Genomic DNA, 24,439 nt, shown 5'->3' on the forward strand with positions numbered 1-24,439 from the left:
ACATGCAGCGCGCACCGCACATGTGCAAACTAACTTCCCGCTTGTCGCATGATCGCGTTCCCTCAGTTAAATCAAAAAGCATAAAAAGAAGCAAATAACTCCAAAGGGGAGGTGGGTGGGTTTGTGAGAACAATCAGCCTGCTGTCCTCGGACAATACCTGCTACAGGTAAGTATCTTCGCTTTCTCCGAGGACAAGCAGGCTGCTTGTTCTCACATGTGGGGTATCCCTAGCAACCAGGCTCACACAAACAATGAACATTGGTCAAATGGATCTCGCATCGGCGAGGACATAACATAGATTGACCTGAAACTATAAACAACTAACTACGAGTGCAGCCTGGAACAGAACAAAAATGGGTCTGGAGGGGTGGAGTTGGATTCTAAACCCCGAACAGATTCTGCAGCACCGACTGCCCAAACTGACCGTCGCATCAGGTATCCTGCTGAAGGCAGTAGTGAGATGTGAATGTGTGAACTGATGACCACATTGCAGCCTTGCAAATCTCTTCAATGGAGGCTAAGTGAGCCATTGACGCAGCCATGGCTGTAACATTATGAGCCGTGACATGGCCCTCCAGAGTCAGTCCACCTTGGGCATAAATGAAGGAAATGCAATCTGCTAGCCAATTGGAGATTGTGTGTTTTCCGATGGCGACTCCCCTCCTGTTGGGATTGAAAGAAACAAATAACTGGGCGAACTATCTGAAAGGCTTTGTCCGCTCCACGTAAAAGGCCAATGCTCTCTTGCAGTCCAAGGTATGCAAACTGCTTTCACCAGGGCAGGTATGAGGACAGGGAAAGAATGTTGGCAAGACAATTGACTGGTTCAGATGGAAATCCGACACCACCTTTGGCAGGAACTTAGGGTGCGTGCGGAGGACTACTCTGTTGTGATGAAATTTGATATAAGGTGCATGTACTACCAAGGCCTGAAGCTCACTGACCCTATGAGCTGAAGTAACAGACACCAAGAAAATGACCTTCCAGGTCAAGTACTTCAGATGGCAGGAATTCAGTGGCTCAAAAAGGAGCTTTCATCACTGAGTGAGAACGACATTGAGATCCCATGACACTGGTGGAGGTTTGATAGGGGGCTCTGACAAAAGCAAACCTCTCATGAAGCAAACAACTAAAGGCTGTCCAGAGATAGGCTTACCCTCTACACGGCAATGAAAAGCACTAATCGCACTAAGGTGAACTCTTACGGAGTTGGTCTTGAGACCAGACTGACAAGTGTAAAAGGTAATCAAGTAGGGTCTGTGTAGGACAAGAGCGAGGATCTATGGCCTTGCTGTCACACCAGATGGCAAACCTCCTCCATTTGAAAGAGTAACACCTCTTCGTGGAATCTCTTCTGGAAGCAAGCAAGACTCGGGAAGACACCCTCTGAAAGACCTAAGGAGGCAAATTCTAAGATCTCAACATCCAGGCTGTGAGAGCCAGAGACTGTAGGTTAGGATGTAGAAGTGACCCCTCGTTCTGAGTGATGAGGGTTGGAACACACTCCAATCTCCATGGTTCTTCGGAGCACAACTCCAGAAGAAGAGGGAACCAAATCTGATGCGGCCAGAAGGGTGCAATCAGGATCATGGCTCCGCAATGTTGCTTGAGTTTCAGCAAAGTCTTCCCTACAAGAGGTATGGGAGGATACGCATACAGAAGGCCTGCCCCCCAATGCAGGAGAAAGGCATCTGACGCTAGTCTGTCATGGGCCTGAAGCTTGGAAGAGAACTGAAGGACCTTGTGATTGATCTGAGTGGCAAAAAGATCGAACGAGGGGGTGCCACACGCTTGAAAGATCTTGTGGACAACATCCATGTTCAATGACCACTCGTGAGGTTGCATTATCCTGCTCAACCTGTTGACCAGACTGTTTACGCCTGCCAGATAAGTGGCTTGGAGAAACATGCCGTGACGGCAAGCCCAAAGCCACATCTGGACTGCCTCCTGAAACAGAGGGCGAGATCTGGTGGCCCCCTGTTTGTTGGTGTAAAACATGGCAACCTGATTGTCTGTCTGAATTAAGATTACTTGGTTGGACAGCCGATCTCTGAAAGCCTTTAGAGCATTCCAGATCGTTCACAATTCCAGGAGGTTGATCTGAAGACCTTTTTCCTGAAAGGACCAAGCTCCTTGAGTGTGAATCCCATCTACATGAGCTCCCCAACCCCAGGAGGGATGCATCCGTTGTCAGCACTTTTTGTGGCTGAGGAATTTGGAATGGGCATCCCAAAGTCAAATTGGATTGAATCGTCCACCACTGAAGAGATTTCCGAAAGTCGGTGGACAGTTGGATCACATCCTCTAGATTCCCCGCAGCTTGACACCACTGGGAAGCTAGGGTCCATTGAGCTGATCTCATGTGTAGATGTGCCATGGGAGTTGCATGAACTGTGGAGGCCATGTGACCCAAGAGTCTCAACATTGGCCAAGCCATGATCTATTGAGACGCACACACTATAGACACTAGGGACAGGAGGTAGTCTGCCCTTGGCTCAGGAAGATAAGCACGAGCTGCCTTTGTGTTCAACAGAGCTCCAATGAATTCTAATTTCTGAACTGGAGTGAGATGGGACTTGGAATAATTTATTATGAACCCCAGTAGCTCCAGCACCTGAATAGTCATTCGCATGGACTGTAGAGCACCTGCATCCGAGGTGTTCTTCATCAGCCAATCGTCGAGATAAGGGAACACATGCACTCCCATTCTGCGTAGCGATGCTGCGACTACCGCCAGGCACTTTGTGAACACTCTGGGTTCAGACGCAAGACCAAAGGGCAGTACACGGTACTGATAGTGCTGTGTTCCCAGCCGAAATTGAAGATACTTCCTGTGAACTGGAAGTATCGTAATGTGTGTGTAAGCATTCTTTTAAGTTCAGAGAGCATAGCCAATCATTTTCCTGAATCATGGGAAGAAGGGTGCCGAGGGAAACCATCCTGAACTTTTCTCGAATAAGAAATTTGTTCAGGGCCCTTAGGTCTATGATGGGACGCATCCCCCCTTTTTTCTTTTACACAAGGAAGTACCTGGAATAGAATCCCAGCCCCTCTTCCCCTGGTGGAACGGGTTCGACCGCTTGGGCCTCTAGAAGGGCGAAGAGTTCCTCTGCTAGTACCTGCTTGTGCTGGGAGCTGTAGGACTGAGCTCCCGGTGGGCAATTTGGAGGCTTGGATTCCAAATTGAGGGTGTATCCTAACCGGACAATTTGAAGAACCCACCGATTGGAGGATTATAAGAGGCCACCTTTGATGAAAAAAACATTAACCTCCCCGCAATCGGCAAGTCATCCAGTACTGAGACGTTTACTGAGGCTATGCTGAACTGGAGCCCATCAAAAGCCTGTCCCTTGATTTTGCTTGGGAGCCGCAGTGGCCTTAGGTGCATGCTGTTGACGAGAACGAGCTCACTGGGACTGAGCCTGGGCAGGCTGCCGAGAAGCAGAAGTGTACCTACGCCTAGCACAGGAATAGGGAGCACTCCTCTTCCCCCCCAAAAAAACCTCCTAGATGAGGAGGTAGTAGCAGGAGACGCCCGGCGGGAGAGACAATCCATAGCTTCATTGTGCTTCTTGATCTGGTAAACAAGATCCTCTACTTTCTCACCAAAAAGGTTATCCCCCAGCAAGGAACGTCCGACATCCACTGCTGGACCGAATGATCCAGGTCAGAGACATGCAGCCATGAGAGACTGAGCATCATTATACCTTGGGCAGCGATTCTGGATGCTACATCAAAAGTGTCGAACGTACCAATGGCCAGGAATTTGACACGCCTTCTGCTGCTTAACCACCTGGCGAAAAGGCTCGGCCTGCTCTGGAGGGAGTGCATCAACCAAGTTGGACAGTTGCCTCACCGAGTTCCGCCAAGTGAACGCTCGTGAAGAGCTGGTATGTCTGGATCTTGGCAGCGAGCATAGTGGCCTGATACGTCTTCCTCCCAAAAGAGTGCAAAGGTCTAGATTCTCTGACTGGGGGCGCCGAGGCATAGTCCCTAGTGCTCTTGGCTCTTTTGAGGGCGGAGTCCACCAGCATGGAATTGTGAGGTAGCTCTCATCAATCCAGGTTCACCGTGGATCCGATATTGAGATTTAGCTTTTCTCGGGATTACGGGATTAGACAGAGGGAACTACCAGTTTCGCATAAGGACTTCCTTCATTACGTTATGCAAAGGAGCCGTTGCAGCCTCTTTAGGCGGAGAAAGATAATCCAGAATCTCGGGCATCTCAGCCCTGGGCTCATCCTCAACCTCCATAGGGAAGGGAATAGCCGCAGCCATTTCCCTGACAAAGGAGGTAAAGGATAGATTCTCCTGTGGAGAAAGTCTCCTTTCTGGTGGAGGGGAAGGTTCAGAGGGAATCGCATAGGACTCATCCGAAGAAAAGTACCTGGGATCTTCCCCTTCCTCCCACGAACGCTCATCTTCAGTTTCGGACAAGACATCCTTCAGAGCAGTCCGAAATTGAGCCTGCCTCGACACCAAGGAACAACGTCCACGATGGCGGTGCCGAGAAGTCGACGGCCGCCTGGATTCCAGTGAAGCTTCCTCCACCGACGTCAAAGGGGAGTCGACCTGGGTGACAGCAGGCACCGATGCCGCAGGCGGCACCGAGGTCGTGGACCTCACCACAGGCAAAGGGCCAAATGCCACTGCAGCAGACGATACAGAAGGCGCAAGCATCCTCGACACCGAAGCAGACTGATGCAGCAAGCTCTGGAAGCAGGGCCCTAATGCGCTCGTCGAGAGCCACAGTCGGACGCTGCGGGGTCTGTAAAGGAGACGGTGGCAGAATCTGTCGCGGCTCGGGAGCAGGTACCGGGCTGCCAGAAGACCAACGCATCGGCCCCTCCTGTATAGAGGGGGAGCGATCCTCTCAGCACCGACGCTTCTCGGGTGTCGATTCCCTCGACGCCCCAGAGCTCCAGGCACCGTGTGTAGAAAGAGGATGACGGTGCTTCTTCGCCTTCGCTCGATGCCTGGTACTGAGGAGGCCAGGTCTGACGAAGGTCGGTCCCGGGGGGCCTGCATAACAGGAGGCCTCAAGGCAGGTGGAGACCCACTCGATGCCTCACTGCTCCCAGCGCAAATTGGTCTTTTAGCATCCATTACCTCCGCTCCCGACATAGATACTTCCCTCAATGTCGTCGCTGCCAACCTCGGTACCAATGTCGAAGGACTGGACCAAGCCTCAAAAAGCTTGTCTCGCTGGGCTTCGAGATGCCTGGGTCTGTTTCTTCATACGAAGACACAGACTACAAGCGGCTGGGCTATGGTCGGGCCCAAGGCACTGGATACACCAGGCGTAGGTATCGGTACCTGAGATGGTTCGGTTGCACTGAGTACAACCTTTGAAGCCGCTGGGAGTCTTCGAAGACATGGAAGGAAAAACGGCTTCAGCAAAATCAAAAGACGCGATTGTGCCTGTTAAAAGAAGAAGGCACAAAAATAAGGGGAAAACCCCCAACCGCGCAGCCTGAAGCCAGCCGCGTCAAAAAAGGAAACTTTAAAAGGGAGAAAAAAAACTAACAAAAGTAAAGGTACTCTCTCTTCCTTTTAATAAAAGAAAAAAATGGGGGGGAGGGGAATCGAAAAAAGGAAGACTCTCTCCTGGGCCTGAGAGGAGCATCGAAATAAAACACCACAACTGAACGTGGAAAAAAGAAAACAACTGAGGGAACGCGATGGGCGGGAAATCAGTCCGCGCATGCGCGCTGCACACGCACCATAAGATTCTGGCAAAACCTTTTTTTATATTTTGCTTGCAAAATGCCGATTCCTGGGCCAACACGGATGTCAACCCACATGTGAGAACAAGCAGTCTGCTTGTCCTCGGAGAAAAGGAAGGTTCAGAAGCAGTTTCTACTCTACATGTTGAAAGAGGCCTACAACATATTCTATAAAACATTCTTATCGGTAGAGTCATGTGCTAAGCCTATTGGCTTTACATTGTTCTGTGATCTGAGACCATAGGAGGTTTGTTCTGTGAATCAAATCAAAAATGATTCTTTTTGACCGCTATGGAGGAGATTCTATACATTGCACCTAAAAAACTCTGCGTGGAAAACATTGCTGACTAAGCATATTCTATAAGTGGCACCTAGATTTAACTATGTGCCTCCATTTACACCAACAAAAATGCAGCATAAATCCCAGTACGTAGATATACGCACACTGAGACCATATTCTATAACTATGCATGTAAATTTCAGAATGCCCATGAAACTCCCATTTTCCCGCCCATAAACATGCCCCTTTTTGCCTCAGCACATTAGAAATAGGCACACTGCATTACAGAATACACTTAGCAAGTTGTGCGCATAAATTCTAATTAATGCCAATTAGTGCTATCATCAACGGTAATTAGCTTAAGCCAATTACATTATGCGCATTGTTATAGAATATGCCTGGATTTCGGTGCAGATCTCTAGGCATGCTATATACAATCTGGGTGTATATCCTCTTCTCACGAGTTCAATGTGGCGTACAATAAATGATAAACAAAAGTATAATAACAGTAACAAAACATATTACAAAATACAAAAATAATATAGAAAAATCTAATAATATTTCAAGGAAACAAAAATGGCTTAACCTTCTTCCTAAACAGTAAGTCATTTCTCTCAGTTTTGATACACATTGGAAATAAATTCCACAAAGACACCAACTTAAATGAAAATATAGAATTAGCAATTCTAAAAAACTGAACATTTTTAAAAGAAGGTGGACATAGCGTCAGTTATGCAAACAAGATGAAAAACCAAAGAAACTGAAACCATCTTAATCATTAATTTACAAGTGATCCCAAACAGTATCTGAAAAAGTAAGCAAACAGCTTTAAAAGTAATTCTTTCACTAACAGCGAGCCAATGTAATTTGGCAATGTATGGTGAGACACTATTATATCAACTAAGTTTAGGCTAACTGAAGTATCTCTATATATAAAACTCACCTCCAACATTCTAATGAAGCCTCCATAAGTCCCAACATTCTAAATCTGTGGTGGTATAGATCAAAGTTTGCCCATGACTGTTTGCCCTGCCCTCGCCCATAAGGGAAGGGATGCTACTTTAGCTAACATAAGAGGGGGACAAAGGGAAAGAAAGGAGTAGGAGGGGGGGAACACACTCACTCTCTCACACTCACTGTGTCTCACATATGCACTCGCACACAGTCATCCTGAAACACACACACTCACTCACAGATACACAAGAACACAGACACAATCGCACAGTCACTCTCTCTCTCACACACAGTCACTCTCTCTCTCACACACACACTCACTCAAACATACACGCTACAAGGAAAACCTGGCTAGCGCCCGTTTCATTTGTTTTGGAAACGGGCCTTTTTTACTAGTTTTGAATAAGTTGTAACTTTTTGGAATATGTAGAACTGATGCCCCCAAAAAATATGTTACAGTAATCTAGGTGAGGCAGGATTAACATTTGTACCAGAAGAGCAAAATAATTCTGATCAAAGAAAGATCTGATCAACCATAGTTGCCATAATTTATAACAGGGTTTTTTTTCAAAGTTGATTAATATAGAGACCATAGGACAGAGAAGAGTATTAAAAAAGGAGGAAGGAAGGCCAGTTTCAGTGACGGAGTACTGCTTTGTGATTTGGTCACACAATAGACCCGCCATCTGTGCTGTTTTTTTCTTCTTTTACTCTTTCTTGTCCTTATATGAGTATTGCAATTGTTCCTTTTGGGAGGATACATTTTAGTTGTTCTTTTCAGACGGATACATTCTAGCCCCTGACGCAGCCCCCTGTGGGCGAAACACGGTCTGTATCAGGCAACTTTCTTATATATAGAGACCATAGGACAGAGAAGAGTATTAAAAAAGGAGGAAGGAAGGCCAAGCGACAGCCGGCATGGTTAAAAAGTGAGGTGAAATAAACTATTAGAGCTAAAACAAAATCCTTCAGAAAATAATAAGAAACAGCATAAGGAATGGCAAGTCAAATGCAAAGTGCTGATAAGGAAGGCAAGAGTGACTTAAAAAAAAAAAAGATTGCATTTGAGGCAAAAAAAACACACAGTAAAACCTTTTTGTTTTTAAGTACATTAAAAGCAAGAAGCTGGCAAAAGAGTCAGTTCGACCGCTTGATGACCAAGGGATAAAAGGGGCAATCAGGGAAGACAAAGCCATAGTGGCAAAATTAAATTAATTCTTTGCTTCGGTATTCACTGAGGAACATTTGGGATAGATACCAGTGCCAGAAATGGTATTCAAAGCTGACAAGTCAGAAAAACTGAATGAAATCTCTATAAACCTGGAAGACGTAATGGGGCAATTTGACAAAATGAAGAGTAGCGAATCTCCTGGACCGGATGGTATTCACCCCAGAGTACTGATAGAATTGAAAAATGAACTTGCGAAACTATTGTAATATGCAATTTATCTTTAAAATCGAGCATGGTACCAGAAGATTGGTGGGTGGCCAATGTAACACCAATTTTTTTTTTTTAAAGTTCCAGAGGAGATCCGGGAAATTATAGACTGGTGAACCCGATGTCGGTGCTGGGCAAAACAGTACAGACTATTATAAAGAACAAAATTACAGAGTATATTCAAAAGCATGGATTAATGAGACAACTAGCCAACATGGATTTAGTGAAGGGGTAAACAAACATGTGGATAAAGGTGAGACGGTTGATATTGTGTATCTGGATTTTCAGAAGGCGTTTGACAAAGCACCTCATGAAAGACTCCAGAGGAAATTGGAGAGTCATGGGATAGGAGGTAGTGTTCTATTGTGGATTAAAAACTGGTTAAAAGATAGAAAACAGAGAGTAGGATTAAACGGTCAGTATTCTCAATGGAGAAGAGTAGATAGTGGGGCTCCCCAGGGGTCTGTGCTGGGACCACTGCTTTTTAACATATTTATAAATGATCTAGAGATGAGAGTAACTAGTGAGGTAATTAAATTTGCTGACGACAAAGTTATTCAAAGTTGTTAAATCGCAAGAAGACTGTGAAAAATTACAAAAGGACCTTACGAGACTGGGCGTCTAAATGGCTGATGACGTTTAATGTGAGCAAGTGCAAAGTGATGTACGTGGGAAAGAGGAACCTGAATTATAGCTATGTAATGCAAGGTTCCACATTAGAAGTCACCGAACAGGATCTTAGGCGTCATCGTTGATGATACGTAGAAACCTTCTGCTCAGTGTGCTGCGGCAGCTAAGAAAGCAAATAGAATGATAGGTATTATTAGGTAAGGAACAGAAAACAAAAATTAGGATGTTATGCCTTTGTACCACTCCATGGTGCGACTGCACCTCAAATATTGTATTCAATTCTGGTCAACACATCTCAACAAAGATATAGTGGAATTAAAAACGGTACAGAGAAAGGCAACAAAAATGATAAAGAGGATGGAATGACTTCCCTATGAGGAAAGGCTAAAGCAGCTAGGGCTCTTCAGCTTGGAGAAAAGACGGCTGAGGGGAGATATGATAGAGGTCTATAAAATAATGAGTGGAGTGGAATGGGTGGATGTGAATCATTTTTCCAAAAATACTAGAACTAAGGGGCATGAAATGAAGCTACAAAGTAGTAAATTTAAAACTAATCAGAGAAAAATTTTCTTCACTCAACGTGTAACTAAACTCTGGAATTTGTTGCCAGAGAATGTGGTAAAGGTGGTTAGCTTAGCGGGGTTTAAAAAAGGTTTGGACGGCTTCCTAAAGGAAAAGTCCCTAGACCATTATTAAAATGGACTTGGGGAAAATCCATAGCTTATTTCTGGGACAAGCAGCATAAAATGTATTGAGCTTTTGGGGGGGGTCTTGATTGGCCACTGTTGGAAATAGAATGCTGGGCTTGATGGACCTTTGGTCTGTCCCAGTCTGGTAATACTTATGTACTTATGAATCCTGCACCTAGAAGTTGTGGACATTATACCTACTTAATACGCACAATTGCTTGTATTTTATTAAATATGAACATTAAACTGTGACTGTCCATGCTCCACCCAAACTCCACCCCTGTACAACTACTACTACTACTACTACTATTTAACATTTCTAGAGCGCTACAAAGTGTACGCAGCGCTGTACAAACACAGAAGAAAGACAGTCCCTGCTCAAAGAGCTTACAATCTAATAGACAAAAAGTAAAGCATTTAAATTTAAAATATTTAAGCAGTCAAGCACAAGAGAACAGTCACAGAAGGACAGAAGATGTTGAAGGGTGGTCAGTGTGATTAGGTGTAACTCTGGTTGGAGTAGTGGGAGAAGGTGATAGAAGAATAGAAATGGGTGAGGTAAAGTAATGAGTGGGTTGATAGGGAGGTTATATAAGACATGTCACTCTAGGGGTGGGTGGGTAGAGGGGTAGGGTGGGTGGAAGCAGGAGAAGGTATTCTCTGCAGCCTATCTGTGAGATGGAAAATGCTCTCTGAAGCTGCTGCTATAAGTTGTTAGTTTTCTCTCCCTGAAAGAGATCCAAGCCACACCCACGAAGTTCAAACTGTCAGTGGGGAGGGTGAGGGGAGGAAATGGCAGTGCTTGATGAAAAAGAGAGCTCAGTTTGATAGGAGATATACTATAGGATGTCATTCTGAGGCCAGGCTAAGTCTAAAGCAGGAGAAGGTATTCTCTGCAGCCTATCTGTGAGATGGAAAATGCTCTCTGAAGCTGCTGCTATAAGTTGTTAGTTTTCTCTCCCTGAAAGAGATCCAAGCCACACCCACGAAGTTCAAACTGTCAGTGGGGAGGGTGAGGGGAGGAAATGGCAGTGCTTGATGAAAAAGAGAGCTCAGTTTGATAGGAGATATACTATAGGATGTCATTCTGAGGCCAGGCTAAGTCTAAAGCAGGAGAAGGTATTCTCTGCAGCCTATCTGTGAGATGGAAAATGCTCTCTGAAGCTGCTGCTATAAGTTGTTAGTTTTCTCTACATATCAGCTTGCACAACACATACTTTCAAGCATGACCTAAGTTTTATAAGATCCCATTTACAAGCAAAATGGTTTATTAAATTTATTAAATTACCCTCTTAAAGTTCAATTGTCAAACTGCATGCATTGCTGCTGGGTCTGAGTACAGTGGAACCCCGATATAATGCACCACGCAATAACATGAATCTGCATACAACATGATCATATCTTGGCTCCATTTTTTTTCTTTTTTTTTATATATATAGCATCTTATTTATTTATTTGTTGCATTTGTATCCCACCTTATCCCACCTCTTTAGATCAGTTTTTGATTCAATTGTGTTCATGTTCTATTGACCCCGCTATAACGTGATGATATTTTATGAATTCCAATCATAGTGTTATATCAGGGTTCCTCTTATCTGTGGTCTTCAAACCAATTTTCAAATGTGAAAGCACCTTCAGTTCTCTGTGGAGAACTCTTCCTTAGGAAATTATCAAAATAAATACATGTATCTATTTTAACTTTGAAAGCTGCTTAAGGAAAACGTATCTACAGAGACTTGATTCTACAGGTACTTTCTCAGACTAAAAACAATTAGCTTAGTTTTGAAAACATAAAACTATGAACATTATAGCAATTCCTCCCTAATACTGCCTTCCAAGAACACCTCATGAAAACGACACCTGGCACATCCCCATCCCAACTGATAAAAAGATGGATGCCAGAAAAACAGATATAGTGGTTAAAAAAAAAGAGAAAGACACCAGAATGGCATTGATTATAGAGGTGTCAGTCCCAAATGATTGCTTAATGAATCACGCGGAGAGAGGGAAAATCCTCAAATATCAAAAAATGTAGTCTAAGACTAAGAAAATGTGGCAGAAAGATACAGAACTATTTCCCATTGTTTTGGGTGCCTCAAGCTTGATCAAAAAGAACTTCCAAGTGCACCTGGATAAGTTGCCTATATATGTTGCGTGTTATGAACTCCAGAAAGAAGCCGTCTTTGGCACAATGCAAGTACTACAGCAAGCGTTAGAAGTAAATTTGAGAGTCTGATATCATTCTCCACATACCCTGGCTTTGGGGTGAAGTTCATTCCTGTCATGGTATGTGCAAAACTAATCCATTTGGAGAGACTGCTTCCCCTCCCCTCTAAAGGCAGTAAATCTGACACAGAATTCATACTCCATATACCCTGGCTTAGGAACAAGGTTCATTACTATCATGGTATGTGCAAAACTATCCTGTTTAGAAAAACTGCCCCAGATCTTGTTGTTTCATGGACCAGGGAGGCTAAGAGAGAACAAGGAAGAGGTACTGGACCTATGGGAAGAAGGTGGAGGAAGGACAGGGAGTACTGGATCCATGACAGGAGAGAAGGAAGTGACTTGCTGTCTTACAGAATTTTTTTTTTTTTTAATCCTGTTGTGTATGCCAGCACTGCAATAAACTTTCTAGATGCCTGTGACACACAAGTTGATTTAAAATAGTGGCTCTCAATACAGTATTCGCATTTGAGCTAACAAGGCCTCCAAGCCTCCATCTGCCATCGCCTATGCTCCACTACTCTGAAGGCACAGAGCAACAGCACAATACAAGTCCCTACCTGCATGTACCATTCTGTCATATACAGGGCAAACATCCATTAGGAACAGTACTTAGGGCCAATGAAAATGTTTATTTTTTTTGCTATCAGAAAGAATACAAATAAAATAGAAGTTATTTATTTTCATGCCTTGCCTTTTGGTCTGAAAAATATATACAATAAATAGAATAAAATACAAATAAAATATACATACAATTCAAAAGCTCAGTCATATTTTAAATGTCACTGAAGGAAAGATCCAAGAAGGAAAAAGTGCCTAGGGCTCACAAAATTCATATTGTGTCCTTGGCCATATGATGAAGCAGACATGTCCCTATTAAGATGTTGCTGGAAAGGGTAATCCCTGGTAAGCCACTGACATATGGAATCTCAGATGCCAATGGGACATAGCTCCACAAAATCATGGCCTTGCCAAGGCCACCTACAGACTCTCTTAATGTGGGTCAGCATTAGCGCCTTTTCGTTGCCCCACCCTCTTTCCTTCCCTATGCCACCATAGATATCGATGCATTCAGCTGCGGCAACGTGTGTAAGAAGGCACACAACACACACTTGACGGCTTCCCTCTGCTACAACACACTTTATTTTCAAGACATTTACAATGCAGATACACACAACTGTGTGTACATCACTACTGTTGTAACAATCATAGGACAGTGACCCTTCCCAGTTATATGTTCAAGGCCTCACGCCCTCGTTCCCACCAATACAGTGCAGCATGTCAGCATCACATCAGAATCAGTAATACAGCAAGCCTGTGAAAGCTACACTCTCACTCCCCCCTCCCCACACACACACAAATGGCTGCACCAATCATACTAAGTGGCATGCCCATTGTTCTGAAATGGGTTTAGGCACTGACTGATAAAACAAGTCTCTAAACCGGGAGATCTGATGCCTACACTTTCAAACACATGGTAAGTAAAGGGTGAAACACTGTTTACCCCTCCCTCTCCCCACCCCTGCCCGAGACATGCTGTTAAGTACTATTTGGTGCACCAACTCTCCTTAGCAGACTATTTACAATATCAAAAAAAGTTCTCCCCCCAAACACACACACCATATACAGCAATAAAGAACAAGACGATGTACGTTTTTTTTGAACCAGAAATTTAAGAAATACTAATATCCTGTATAATTCAATTTGTTTTTAGATTTTTAATTGATATCCGCAGTGTGTAAAACTTCCAGGGTAGCCGCTGTATCTTTAGAAGTGGTACTGAGTCCTCCTCCCAGGGCCTGTTTCCTCTCACAAACACACAGCGCCGTTTAGAAGCTCCTCAAAGGTTCAAATAAGGATTCCCTGGGAATTACTTTCACTCATCAGGGTTTTATTTTTTTTAATGTCCAAAAAGCAAGAGGTCCCCAAAATAATTATCTCAGAAAATTACTGGGCTTTCCCAGTTATAAGCCCAGGAGTGAGCTTCCCCATAAGGAGAGCCTTCAAGCAGCTGACAGTAGTTCACGCTGAGGCCCTCATGATCAAAAGCCCTGCGCTGTTCCAAACAGTGCCCTAAAAATAGCGCCGGGACAGCGCAGGGCTTTTCTGCATCGATGATCAAAGATAATGCATGCAAATCTAAGCAGCGCTATTATCTTTGATTATCATGTTTGAGTGCGGGTGAATTGCGCCTGAGCATGCGTTCAGCACAATCCTCCCGCACTTGTTTGACAGGTCTGGGCTGTCAAAACCCCAAACCTGTCAAACAGCCTGCCGAGGCCCGAATGAGGGCTGGAGGACCGAACGTGTGTCTTCAGCCCCCCCCCCAAACCCCCAGAGAACGTCAAGGCCGCCATCGCCGGCCAAACCCTCTGCCACCCTCCCACCCAGCGATGAGGGAGGCTGGAGGTCCGGTGGACCTCCGGTCCCCCCGACGATCCCACCCCCTCCATGTTCAGGGAAGGCTGGAGATCCAGTGGGTCTCCAGCCCCCCCAAACCCCCAGAAATCGAGGTGGCCGCCTCCGGCCAAAGGCTCTCCCACCCTCCCACGGGGGGGGGGGGGGGGGGGCTGGAGGTCCGGTGGGTCTCCAGCCCCCCAAACCCCCAGAAACCGTTGAGTGGCCACCTCCAGCCAAAGGTTCTCCCACCCTCCCATCCATCAACTGGGGGGTGGGGGCTGGAGGTCCGGTGGACCTCCAGCCCACCCCAACTCCTCCCCCCCAGCGTTCTACTTCGAATACCTGGTGATCCGTGGTGACAACACCCCCTCTTGGCCCCCCTGCAGGCCCCCCTACCTTTTGTTGGAGGAGGAACGCAGCATGCCTGCCTCCCTCCTCTTCCAGTCGACGCCGATGCAAAATGGCGGCGCCCAGCACCGCCCATTGCATCCTGGGATGCGCTGGGCGGGGCTACAGACCATGTAAGGGAGGCACAATCCTCCTGCACTTATTTGAGAGGTCCGGGCTGACAAAACCCTGACCTGTCAAACAGGGCCTGGAGGTCCATGGGACCTCCGGACCCCCCTCCAAAAAAGTGAGGCCTTGGTGGCCTAGTGCCCCCCCAAGCCCCCACAACCTTCCCCTGAAATAGCAGAACGGGGGACTGGAGGTCAGGTGGACCGCCAATCTCCGACCCCCCACTGACATGAAGGTAAGGGAGAGGCTGGAGGTCCAGTGGATCTTCAGCCCCCTAACCCACCCAAATGCAAAAGAAATCCCTGGTGGCCCAAATCCTTGATGGCCCTAGTGGTGTAGCAGACCCCTCTCCCCCCCCCCCCCCCCGTACCTCTTTGTTGGAGGAGGGAGTATCACACCGCCATTTTGAGAGTGGCACTGACAAGGATGAAGTGTAATACCCCCTCCTCCAACAAGAAGGTGGGGATAAGGGTCAGCTACACCACCAGGGTGGGTGGGGTGTAGAGGTTGGAGCCCACTTGGGCCACCAAGGATTTCTTTTGCATTTAGAGGGGGTTAAGGGGGCTGGAGATCCTCCAGACCTCCAGTCTCCCTGTGCCCTCATGTTGGAAAGGGTCCACTACACCACCAGGGAATTTCTCTCTTATATGGTCAGGAAGCCCCACCCAGGGCACTGGGCAGGCCTGGACACCATCATTTTGAAGGCAGAGCTGAGGAGGAGGGAGTGTGATACTCCCTCCTCCAATAAGGAGATACGGGTCCGCTACACCACCAGGGCGGCTGAGGGGTAGAGGTGGGAGCCCATCTGGGCCACCAGGGATTTCTTTTGCTTTTTGCTCCAGCCCCGTGTCGCTATTTTGGGAGGAGGTTGTGAGGGCTTGGGGGAGCACTAGGCCACCAGGGCCTCAGTTTTGGAAGGGGGGGGTCCAATAGACCCCAGGGACACATGACAGCCCGGGCTGGGGTGTGGGAACGGGAACAGAGCCTTAGCCCTAACATCTGCTCTACTACTACTACTAACTAGCATTTCTAAAGCGCTACTAGGGTTGCGCAGCGCTGTACAATTTAAACATAGAAGGACAGTCCCTATTCAAAGAGCTTACAATCTAAAAGTGAACTCGCACAGGGTTAAGGTGCTATTCCGCCCCTATGATCAGAGCGCTGTGCTCTGATCATAGGGGCAGAATATCGAAGATCTCATTTAACTGAGCTCTGCTACTGCGGAGCTCATTTAAATATAACTTAAATGAGCTCTGCAGTGTTCCTGCACTCTCAAACTGGACACCCTTTGATCATAAGCAATGGGTAAATGCAGACACTGGTCCAGCGTTAGTGGCCTCTAGCGCTCACATTTACTTTTGATCTAGGCATCTCAGAAAGCTATTTTTGAGCCTATATCTATCTATCTATCTATCTATCTATATATATATATATATATATATATATATATATTGGCCAGTAACCATATTTCTTGTCTATTAACATATTGTAAAGCAAGTTGGCCATTCAGTTAAACTGCAAGACCGACTACAAGTTTGACCCCTCCATCCTTCTTACTGCAAAGCACTTTGCTTCCCAGGTAATGTAATAATCTTACTGTTTTGTATGAGGCATGGATGCATGCTTCCCCGATATCCTTTTATTATTAAATATTCTGTTTATTGAAATGTAAACAAAACATTACAAACCAGCAATACAGTAATAAAGATTCAACCTGCCCAAGGGCAGTAACAATGTAAAAACTATGAGCAAAAATATATCCCCAGTTCCCAAGGTCTTACCAATCCCCACATTCAAAGAAAAATGTTATTTCCCTTTTTAAGATCTATGACCTTGACTCTGATAGTCCCAGATCTAGGCTATTGACACCCCCTCCCCCGTACAGTGCTTATCCTAATACCTACCCTCCCCCCCCCCTTCCATCTAAGTGTTATAGAGATTCTGTGAAATTTGTTAAGCACTTGGCTACGGGCTATGGCAGATATGGAAGCTATATACGGTCTCCAAATTGCAAGAAATCTGACCTGTCTCTTCCGATACAGCTGAGCAGACCAAGTTTCCCAAATCATTAAAGCATGTAGCCTGCTCCTCCACATCCAGAAAGATGACGTATCCTGAGTCCAGTAACTAAAAATACATTTTTATCCTACAATAAAAGCCTTGCCCAAAAATAAACTTTTATCCTGTCCCTGGGATCCTAGGAGGGAGGCCTGTGAAAGAAGACACCTTCAAATGACATAGATAATTCATGGCCCAGGATTCATTGGAGATAAACTATAATTGATCTCCAAAAGGTTTTTACCTTTGAGCATGTCCAAAGACCATGCACGAATCGGCTTTCTGGTGACCTACATTATGCACATACAGGTGATTCCGCACATCCTGACCAGAAGGCTTGCCACTGTGAAAAATATGCTCAATATAATATCCGGTACCAGAATTCTTGTAAATCTTCTTGATGTACCATCTTTGTATCTCAGAAAACAAATGATGATATCCATATTTCTAGCCGTAGTGGTCTACCCAGTTCATTAACCCAAGAGTTTTGAAGGGACCTAAAATGCAAACGTAAAGCTGTTTATAATACCAAGAGACCAATATTTGACCCATTACATCCCTTTGTAACAAACTTCTCGAATTTGCAAGCAAAAACGCAATTTCAAACTATCTACCGGTAAACTCCAAATATAGCTAATCATTTGCAGATATGCAAAATGGTCTCACCGAAAACAAAAATCGTTGATTCAATTCTTCAAAAGTGAGTAGAGATCCATCTTCTTTAAGGAAATGTTCTAAGTTGTTTAAACCTAGATCTTTCCAACATCTAAATATTACATTGTCAAGACCAGGCAAGAATTGTACAATCCCCATCAGGGAGAGTAATAAATTACTATCAGGGTCCTGTCCCCATAACAGAAGCAACTCTCGCCGTATCTTCCACAGAAGTTTGAGCAGCAGACTGAACCGAGCCGTCAAGAGAATCAACATATCCTTAGCATGCAATAAAGCTATAGGGCACCAAGATTTAAAATATTCCCATTCCATATGAATATCAGTATATTTACTTGAATGGCGTATCCAATCACATAAGTGTCCTAACATGCTTGATTATATAATTTCATATTGGGCATCCCCAAACTCCCCTGCCTCCATCCACCTAACAAGAATTGCCAACGTAGGTTACGTATTTTACCAGCCCAACAAAATGTACTAACCAGTTTTTGTAATAGTTTTATGTCACGACGAAGAAGCTTTATAGGCAAAGTTTGCAACAGGTAAAGCCAACGTGGAAATAAGACCTTACGATATAGTTGGATTCTTCCCATTAACAAGAGTGGCAAATGTTGCCAAAATGCTAGTTGTTGTTTAGTCTCCTGTATCAGTTTATCCACATTCAATCAGTATATTCGAGCTAGTTCCATAGCTAGTTGTACCCCTAAGATAAAAGAAGGATCCCATTGCCCATTTAAGTGGAAATTTCCCTCCCCACAAATTCCTCAATTCATCCGAACTCACCAGGACCTCTGATTTATTTAGATTGTTTAAATCCTGCAAAATCACTTTATTCTTGAAAACTATCTAAGAGAATGGAAAGGGACTGATGGGGCTCCTGGAGATAGACTAGTAAGTCATCTGCAAAAACTGCAATCTTAAATCTGCTCTCTCCCATTTTTAGACCTAGTATTTCAAGATGATCTTGTATTTCCCAAATCAGTGGATCCACAGAAAGTACAAACAACAATGATGATAATGGGCATCCCTGTCTCGTACCTCTCTGAACCTCAAATCACTCAGAACATTATTAGTCCAGACCCAAGCTTGTGTTTGGTTATATAAAGCCTGAACAAACCTACCCTCTATCCCATATCTCCTCAAGACCCCATGAAAGAATCCCCACACAACCCTGTTCAACGCCTTTTCTGTGTCAAAACTAATGACAAGTGATGGGTTTCCTCCAGCTTTTGCTCTATCGTCATCGAGATTCTTCATACATTTTTTTGAAAAATAGTCCAACCTCTAACAAATCCTACCTGAGGCTCTGCGAGCAAAGTTGGAAGCACAGACGCAAGGCGTGTAGCCAGCACCTTAGCGAACCTTGCCTCAAAACTGAGAAGGGAAATGGGACTGTAAAATCCCAGCTGGTCTGGAATCCACCCAGGTTTCAACAAAACTATTATCTGCGCCATACGAAGGGAAGTTGGCAACGTACCATGATCTATTAAAGGTCTTTGTCAAAACTGGCACGATGTGTTCCCGAAGCAGTTTGTAAAATTCTCCTCTAAACCCATCAGGGCCTGGTGCCTTATTTAGTGAACTCTGGGTTATTGCCCAATCCACCTCCTCTACCTGGATTTTTTCATTGAGTCTTTCCAAGTGTGAAGTAGAGATCTGCGGTAGATCCAAACTGGATAAATATCACTATCCATATGAGATGCCCTGTCATCTGATTCTGAGTAGAGTTCAGCAAAGAAGGCACGAAAAAGATTACTAATACCCTTGTCTGATGTACACGTCTCGCCCCTAAAGTCTTTACGAGCTAAAATCTTTGTGGGTCCCCTAGAACACCTCACCAATCGTGCTAACATCTTCCCACTTTTATTTGCATGTTTATATAAACAATATTTGTAGAATTCTACACACTTTTTTGTGGCTTGGTGGATAAAGTAGTTTAAGGCCTGTTGGGCTTCTATCAATAATTCCTTATTTTGAGTTGTGGGATATTTTGCATATATTTTATGAAAGTGAGTGGCTTTAGTCTCTAGCCTTAACAACTCCCTATTATGAACTTTTTTTGAAAGCTAGAATAGACTAGTATCTCACCTCGTAAAACCGCTTTTGCAGCTTCCCAGTATAAGATTGGGTCCTGATAATGGTTGTCTCTCTCATAGAGCCTCCATTCATCAACTATATATCTCAACTTCTGAAGTCGTCATTGAAGCCCCACTCCAGCCCATTCAAATCTCTCAGGCCACAATCAGGGCATAGACCATAGAAGCCTGCCCAGCACTGGCTTTGCTTCCCAATTACTAGTGTTGCCATCTATTCACCACTAAGCTTCTTTGGATCCATTCCTTCTAAACAGGATCCCTTTGTATTTACTCCATGCATTTTTGAATTTCATTACCATTTTCATCTCCACCATCTTCCGCAGGAACATCTACCACCCTTTCCATGAAAAAGTACTTCCTCACATTATTCCTGAGTCGGCCCCCCTGTAGCCTCAATTCATGTCCTCTAATTCTACCATCTTCCCGTCTCTGGAAAAGGTTTGTTTGTAGATTAATGCCTTTCAAATATTTTAAAGTTTGTATCATATCACCCCTGTTTCTCCTTTCCTCCAGGGTATACATGTTCATGTCATCAAGTCTCTCCTCATACATCTTGTGATGCAAACCTCATACCATATTCGTAGTTTTTCTGTGAACTGCTTCAAGTCTTTAAGTCCTTAGCAACATACGGCCTCCAAAACCTGAAACAAATCGCACAAAGGGCCTTGAAGACTCCAGTAGACAATGGTTCTTTATTCAGAAGACTCAACACAGGCCGCATTTCAGAGTCACAATGCCTACGTCAGTGGTCAAAGGTGTGAAACCAGATTCAAGTTCATATGTCGCCCTTAATGAACCAATTAAGTCTACTCAGTGCAGGACATCTTGAAGTACTTCAGGAACAATATCGCCAAACTGGCCACATTTGAACTTGAATCTGAGTTCACACCTTTGATTACATTTTAACTGCCAGACCTTTGACCACTCTTCTAGTTTTTGGAGATCTCATGGTTTCTACTCCCTCCAGGGTGTCCACTCTTTTAGCTGTCATCCGCAAAAAGGCAAACTTTTCCTTCTAACCCTTCAGCAATGTCGCTCACAAGTATATGAAACAGAATCGGCCCCAGCACCGAACCCTGAGCCACTCCACTGCTCACCTTCTTTTCCTGAGCAGATTCCATTCACCACCACCTTCTGTCGCACGTTGGTCAACCAGTTTTCCAATCCAGTTCACCACTTTGGGTCCTAAGTTCAGCCCTCTCAGCTTACTCATGAGTTTTCTGTGAGGGACTATATCAAAGGCTTTGCTGAAATCCAAGTACATGTCCATTATCCAGTTCTTTGGTCACCCAAAGAAGTCAATCAAATTTGTTTGCAAGGATTTTCCTCTGGTAAAGATATGTTGCCTCAGATCCTGCAAACCATTGACTTCTAGAATCTTTTCCTTCAGCAACGACTCCATTATTTTTCCTACCACCAGCATAAGGCTTACTGGCCTGTAGTTTCCCACTTTTTCCCTGTCTCCGTTTTTGTGAATAGGGACCATATCAGCTTGTTTCCAATCTCACGGAACCTCTCCCATCTCTAAAAATCTATTAAATAAATCCTTAAAAGGTCCCACCAGGACTTCTCCGAGCTCCCTATTCTGGAATGTATACCATCTGGCCACATGGTTTTGTCCACTTTCAGATTTTCAAGTTGTTTATAAACGCTTTCTTCTGGGAACAGTGCAATATCCACTCCATTCCCAGATATACCCTCAGCAGCTGACCACAGTCTGTCTTTCTCCAGGATTTTCTTACGTCACCCAACCCTTCATTGCCCCAGGTATAAAATAAGTACCTGAATATGTAAACTGCTTTGACTGTAATCACAGAAAGGCGGTATATCAAATCCCTTTCTTAGTCATGAAAAACGTTTTACATAGAATAAATGTTTACAAAAATAATGTTCTATGGTTTTTGTATTATCATTACAACAAACATTTAGTTTCTGGGTTCTTATTTGGACTAGATCTGCTTTATAAAGAAGTTTGGCACTCAAATTTTCCTGCTTTAGTTTCAAGACAATATAAATGTCCTTATAATACATACTAGACTTTTTTGGATGGGGAGGGGCGGAGGTTAGACTCTGTGTCAAGCGGAAACTGGAATGGTACTTTTCCTCATTCTGGGTTGCTCAATTTCATAAAATGTGGAAAAATAGGATTACTATTTACAAACACTAATTGTACAGAATAGCAATAACATTTCTTTACAGATGCTGATATTTTCTATTAGATCATAAATGCTGAAGAAAAAAAATGTACTTAAGACTTCCAGATCATGCCAATACCACCTTCAGATATGAAGGAGCATATGTGAATTCAAACACATATAACATTCTGCAGAACTGTCATGTTAGCCCCAATAAAAGCATCACATCCTTCAAGAATTCAGTTTCACACAGGACTAATACAGTTGCTACAACTGCACTAAAGTTAAATGAAAATCTGAATCCTTATTTTAAAATGTGTACATCTAGATCAAGTGAAAATGGGAAAGGGGCCGATTAAGGAAAAGACTTAGCAACAACAGCAGTTACAAACCACTAACAACCTAGGGTGTCACACGGTGCATGGGCAGATACCGAGGATAGCAGAATGGTACTTAAATCTGCATACTAAACTATCCACAGAAACAAAGTAACAGGAAGCAATTGAGAGAGAATCAATATTAGTGAAATGGGCTCTATCAACCTTTTAAAATCATGCTAGAAATTATACTGAACACGATGTCATATTATGATCCTGATGCCTTCATTCCTAACGTTTTCTTAAGGCATGCAGAATGTGTCTATATTAAAAGACGCTCTCTCATGGAAAATATGATTTAAAAAAACTACCAGCCATTATCGGTTATGAACGTGATCTTTACCGTAACAGTATATCTTTTTTTGTTTAAAAAAATGTACAATGCACGCTCACTAACATTAACACACATAAGAAGCTAAGATATAAGAATGTTACTCGACCTTTCGTCCCCTGCATGCTCTGATTCTGTCATGTTTTTGTCAAGAACTGGGTTTGGGGGGTTGGAGAAAAGGCTTTCAAAAGCCATGTCAATCTGATATGTAGCAGAGATTCACTCTCTTTGTTGGTGGGGGGAGGGGCATGGAAAATAAATAAAATCTGTCTCCTCTTTTTTTTTTTTTTTTAGGCGCCACAGCTTTAGACTATGGCGGCTCAGTCATATTATGGTCCGCACTCTTTTCTCTCCGACTGTAAAAATACAGGATCTTTCCGCGGGTTGCAGAAAGAATGTCTTACGTCACGGTCAGGCTCGGGGAAGGTGCTGCGGCAGCGGATTGAAAAGCGGTGGTTGTACTTCCATGTGTTATAGAGTCCGATGCAGATGCACCAAGTGATGGATTGAGTGGTGGGGAAGGGCGCGTGACTGTAGCTGGCGCAGCTGGAGCTCAAGATGGGAAGCGGGTTTTCTGCTTCCTTCAGATCGCTATTATTAGGGATAGGGAACCTCTATGAAAGACCCGGAGACTGCGAAAAACTCAGAGTAGCAAAACGGTTTGCCGCGCGGATTCTTAAGCCGCGTCGCAACCGGAAGTCGTGAGGTTACAGGCACCGGAAGGTTTTATGCGCAGACTCGGAAAGCTGAAGCACAGAAATAAACAGAATAAGGATCTAGACTACATGTAATGTAACCATGTTTGAGGTCGGGTCGTCAATCTTGGGAGATGAGAGCAGAGCACGACATTCGTAGCGAAAAATATTATTTCACTACAAAAAAGGCCGAGACATAGAAATAATGCAGTTTTTTAGAGAGGAGATTTACGTTCATGGTTTAGGATCCAAATGTTTTTTGTGTCGGCAGAAAGGTGTTAGCTGTATTTTACAAGTTGTGAATAAAATGCAAAAAAGGTCGGCGGTCCTTAGTTCACGCCTTAGACTACGTGTTTTGTCTTAACCACAGTCACCATGAAAGACCCCGCTATTGCCCCCTAGTACACACACTCTAAACTAGAGAAGCTAAGGATGGCCCCTCCCAAACAGTGAAATTTCTCGCCTTGTGATATACATTTGCCAAAGTGGTGTCGGGACTGAGGCTTAAGGACGGATTAGTTTGGACTGTTGTGACATCATGTTTTCCCATAGACGGTCACTTGTTAAACTCAATTATTTGAACGTCAACCAACATACACATCTATGGCAACAATTCAACTGTATTGTCGGACTCAAGTCTGCTATATCTTATGTCCTGAAAAATGTTCTCATCCTGTTTGATGTTATAACAACTACAATTATATAAAAAAAATTTAATGTACACCTCCACTGCCAAACACTATGCACAAACTTGTGCAAAAAAGACGGATAACCTTACCATACCATAACAGCACTAACTCTCAGGACTCAAAAGATTACCTCCAAAAAGAGAGTGCTGAGAAAACAGAATAAACAGGACTGTTAAAGATCTCTACACAAACTACATGCTAGCAGAATACTGCACCTTGATTACATGCACAAATATGAAACAAGGGGCCACAAATCAGTAATAGAGCGATTAAAGCAAAAAACTAAACTGAAAACCTCAAGAAGTCTGGATCTACTACTACTACTTATTTCTAAAGCGCTACTAGATGCACGCAGCGCTGTACACTTAACATGAAGAGACAGTCCCTGCTCAACAGAGCTTACAATCTAAACAGGACAAACGAGATAAGGGAATATTAAAGTGAGGATCTGCATGTACAGCAACTGTCCAAATAGAAATTGAATAGTAGTGTGGCTTATACTGAGCCAAAGACATCAGAGACA

The 24,439-nt window shown here is 44.1% G+C and overlaps 1 protein-coding gene across 1 annotated transcript in view; it reads right to left on the minus strand.

The window, feature by feature from the left end:
- The window catches only part of ZC3H6 (zinc finger CCCH-type containing 6), a 202,835-nt gene extending 179,623 nt beyond the window's left edge, over positions 1-23,212 (minus strand). The window contains exon 1 of the mRNA XM_030195943.1: positions 22,642-23,212. Within this exon, the coding sequence (XP_030051803.1) occupies positions 22,642-22,727 (86 nt within the window). The 5' untranslated portion in view covers positions 22,728-23,212. The remainder of the gene's footprint in view (positions 1-22,641) is intronic.
- Between the last annotated feature and the right edge of the window lie 1,227 nt (positions 23,213-24,439).

This window comes from Microcaecilia unicolor, chromosome 3, assembly GCF_901765095.1.
Source record: "Microcaecilia unicolor chromosome 3, aMicUni1.1, whole genome shotgun sequence".
Taxonomy (NCBI): domain Eukaryota; kingdom Metazoa; phylum Chordata; class Amphibia; order Gymnophiona; family Siphonopidae; genus Microcaecilia; species Microcaecilia unicolor.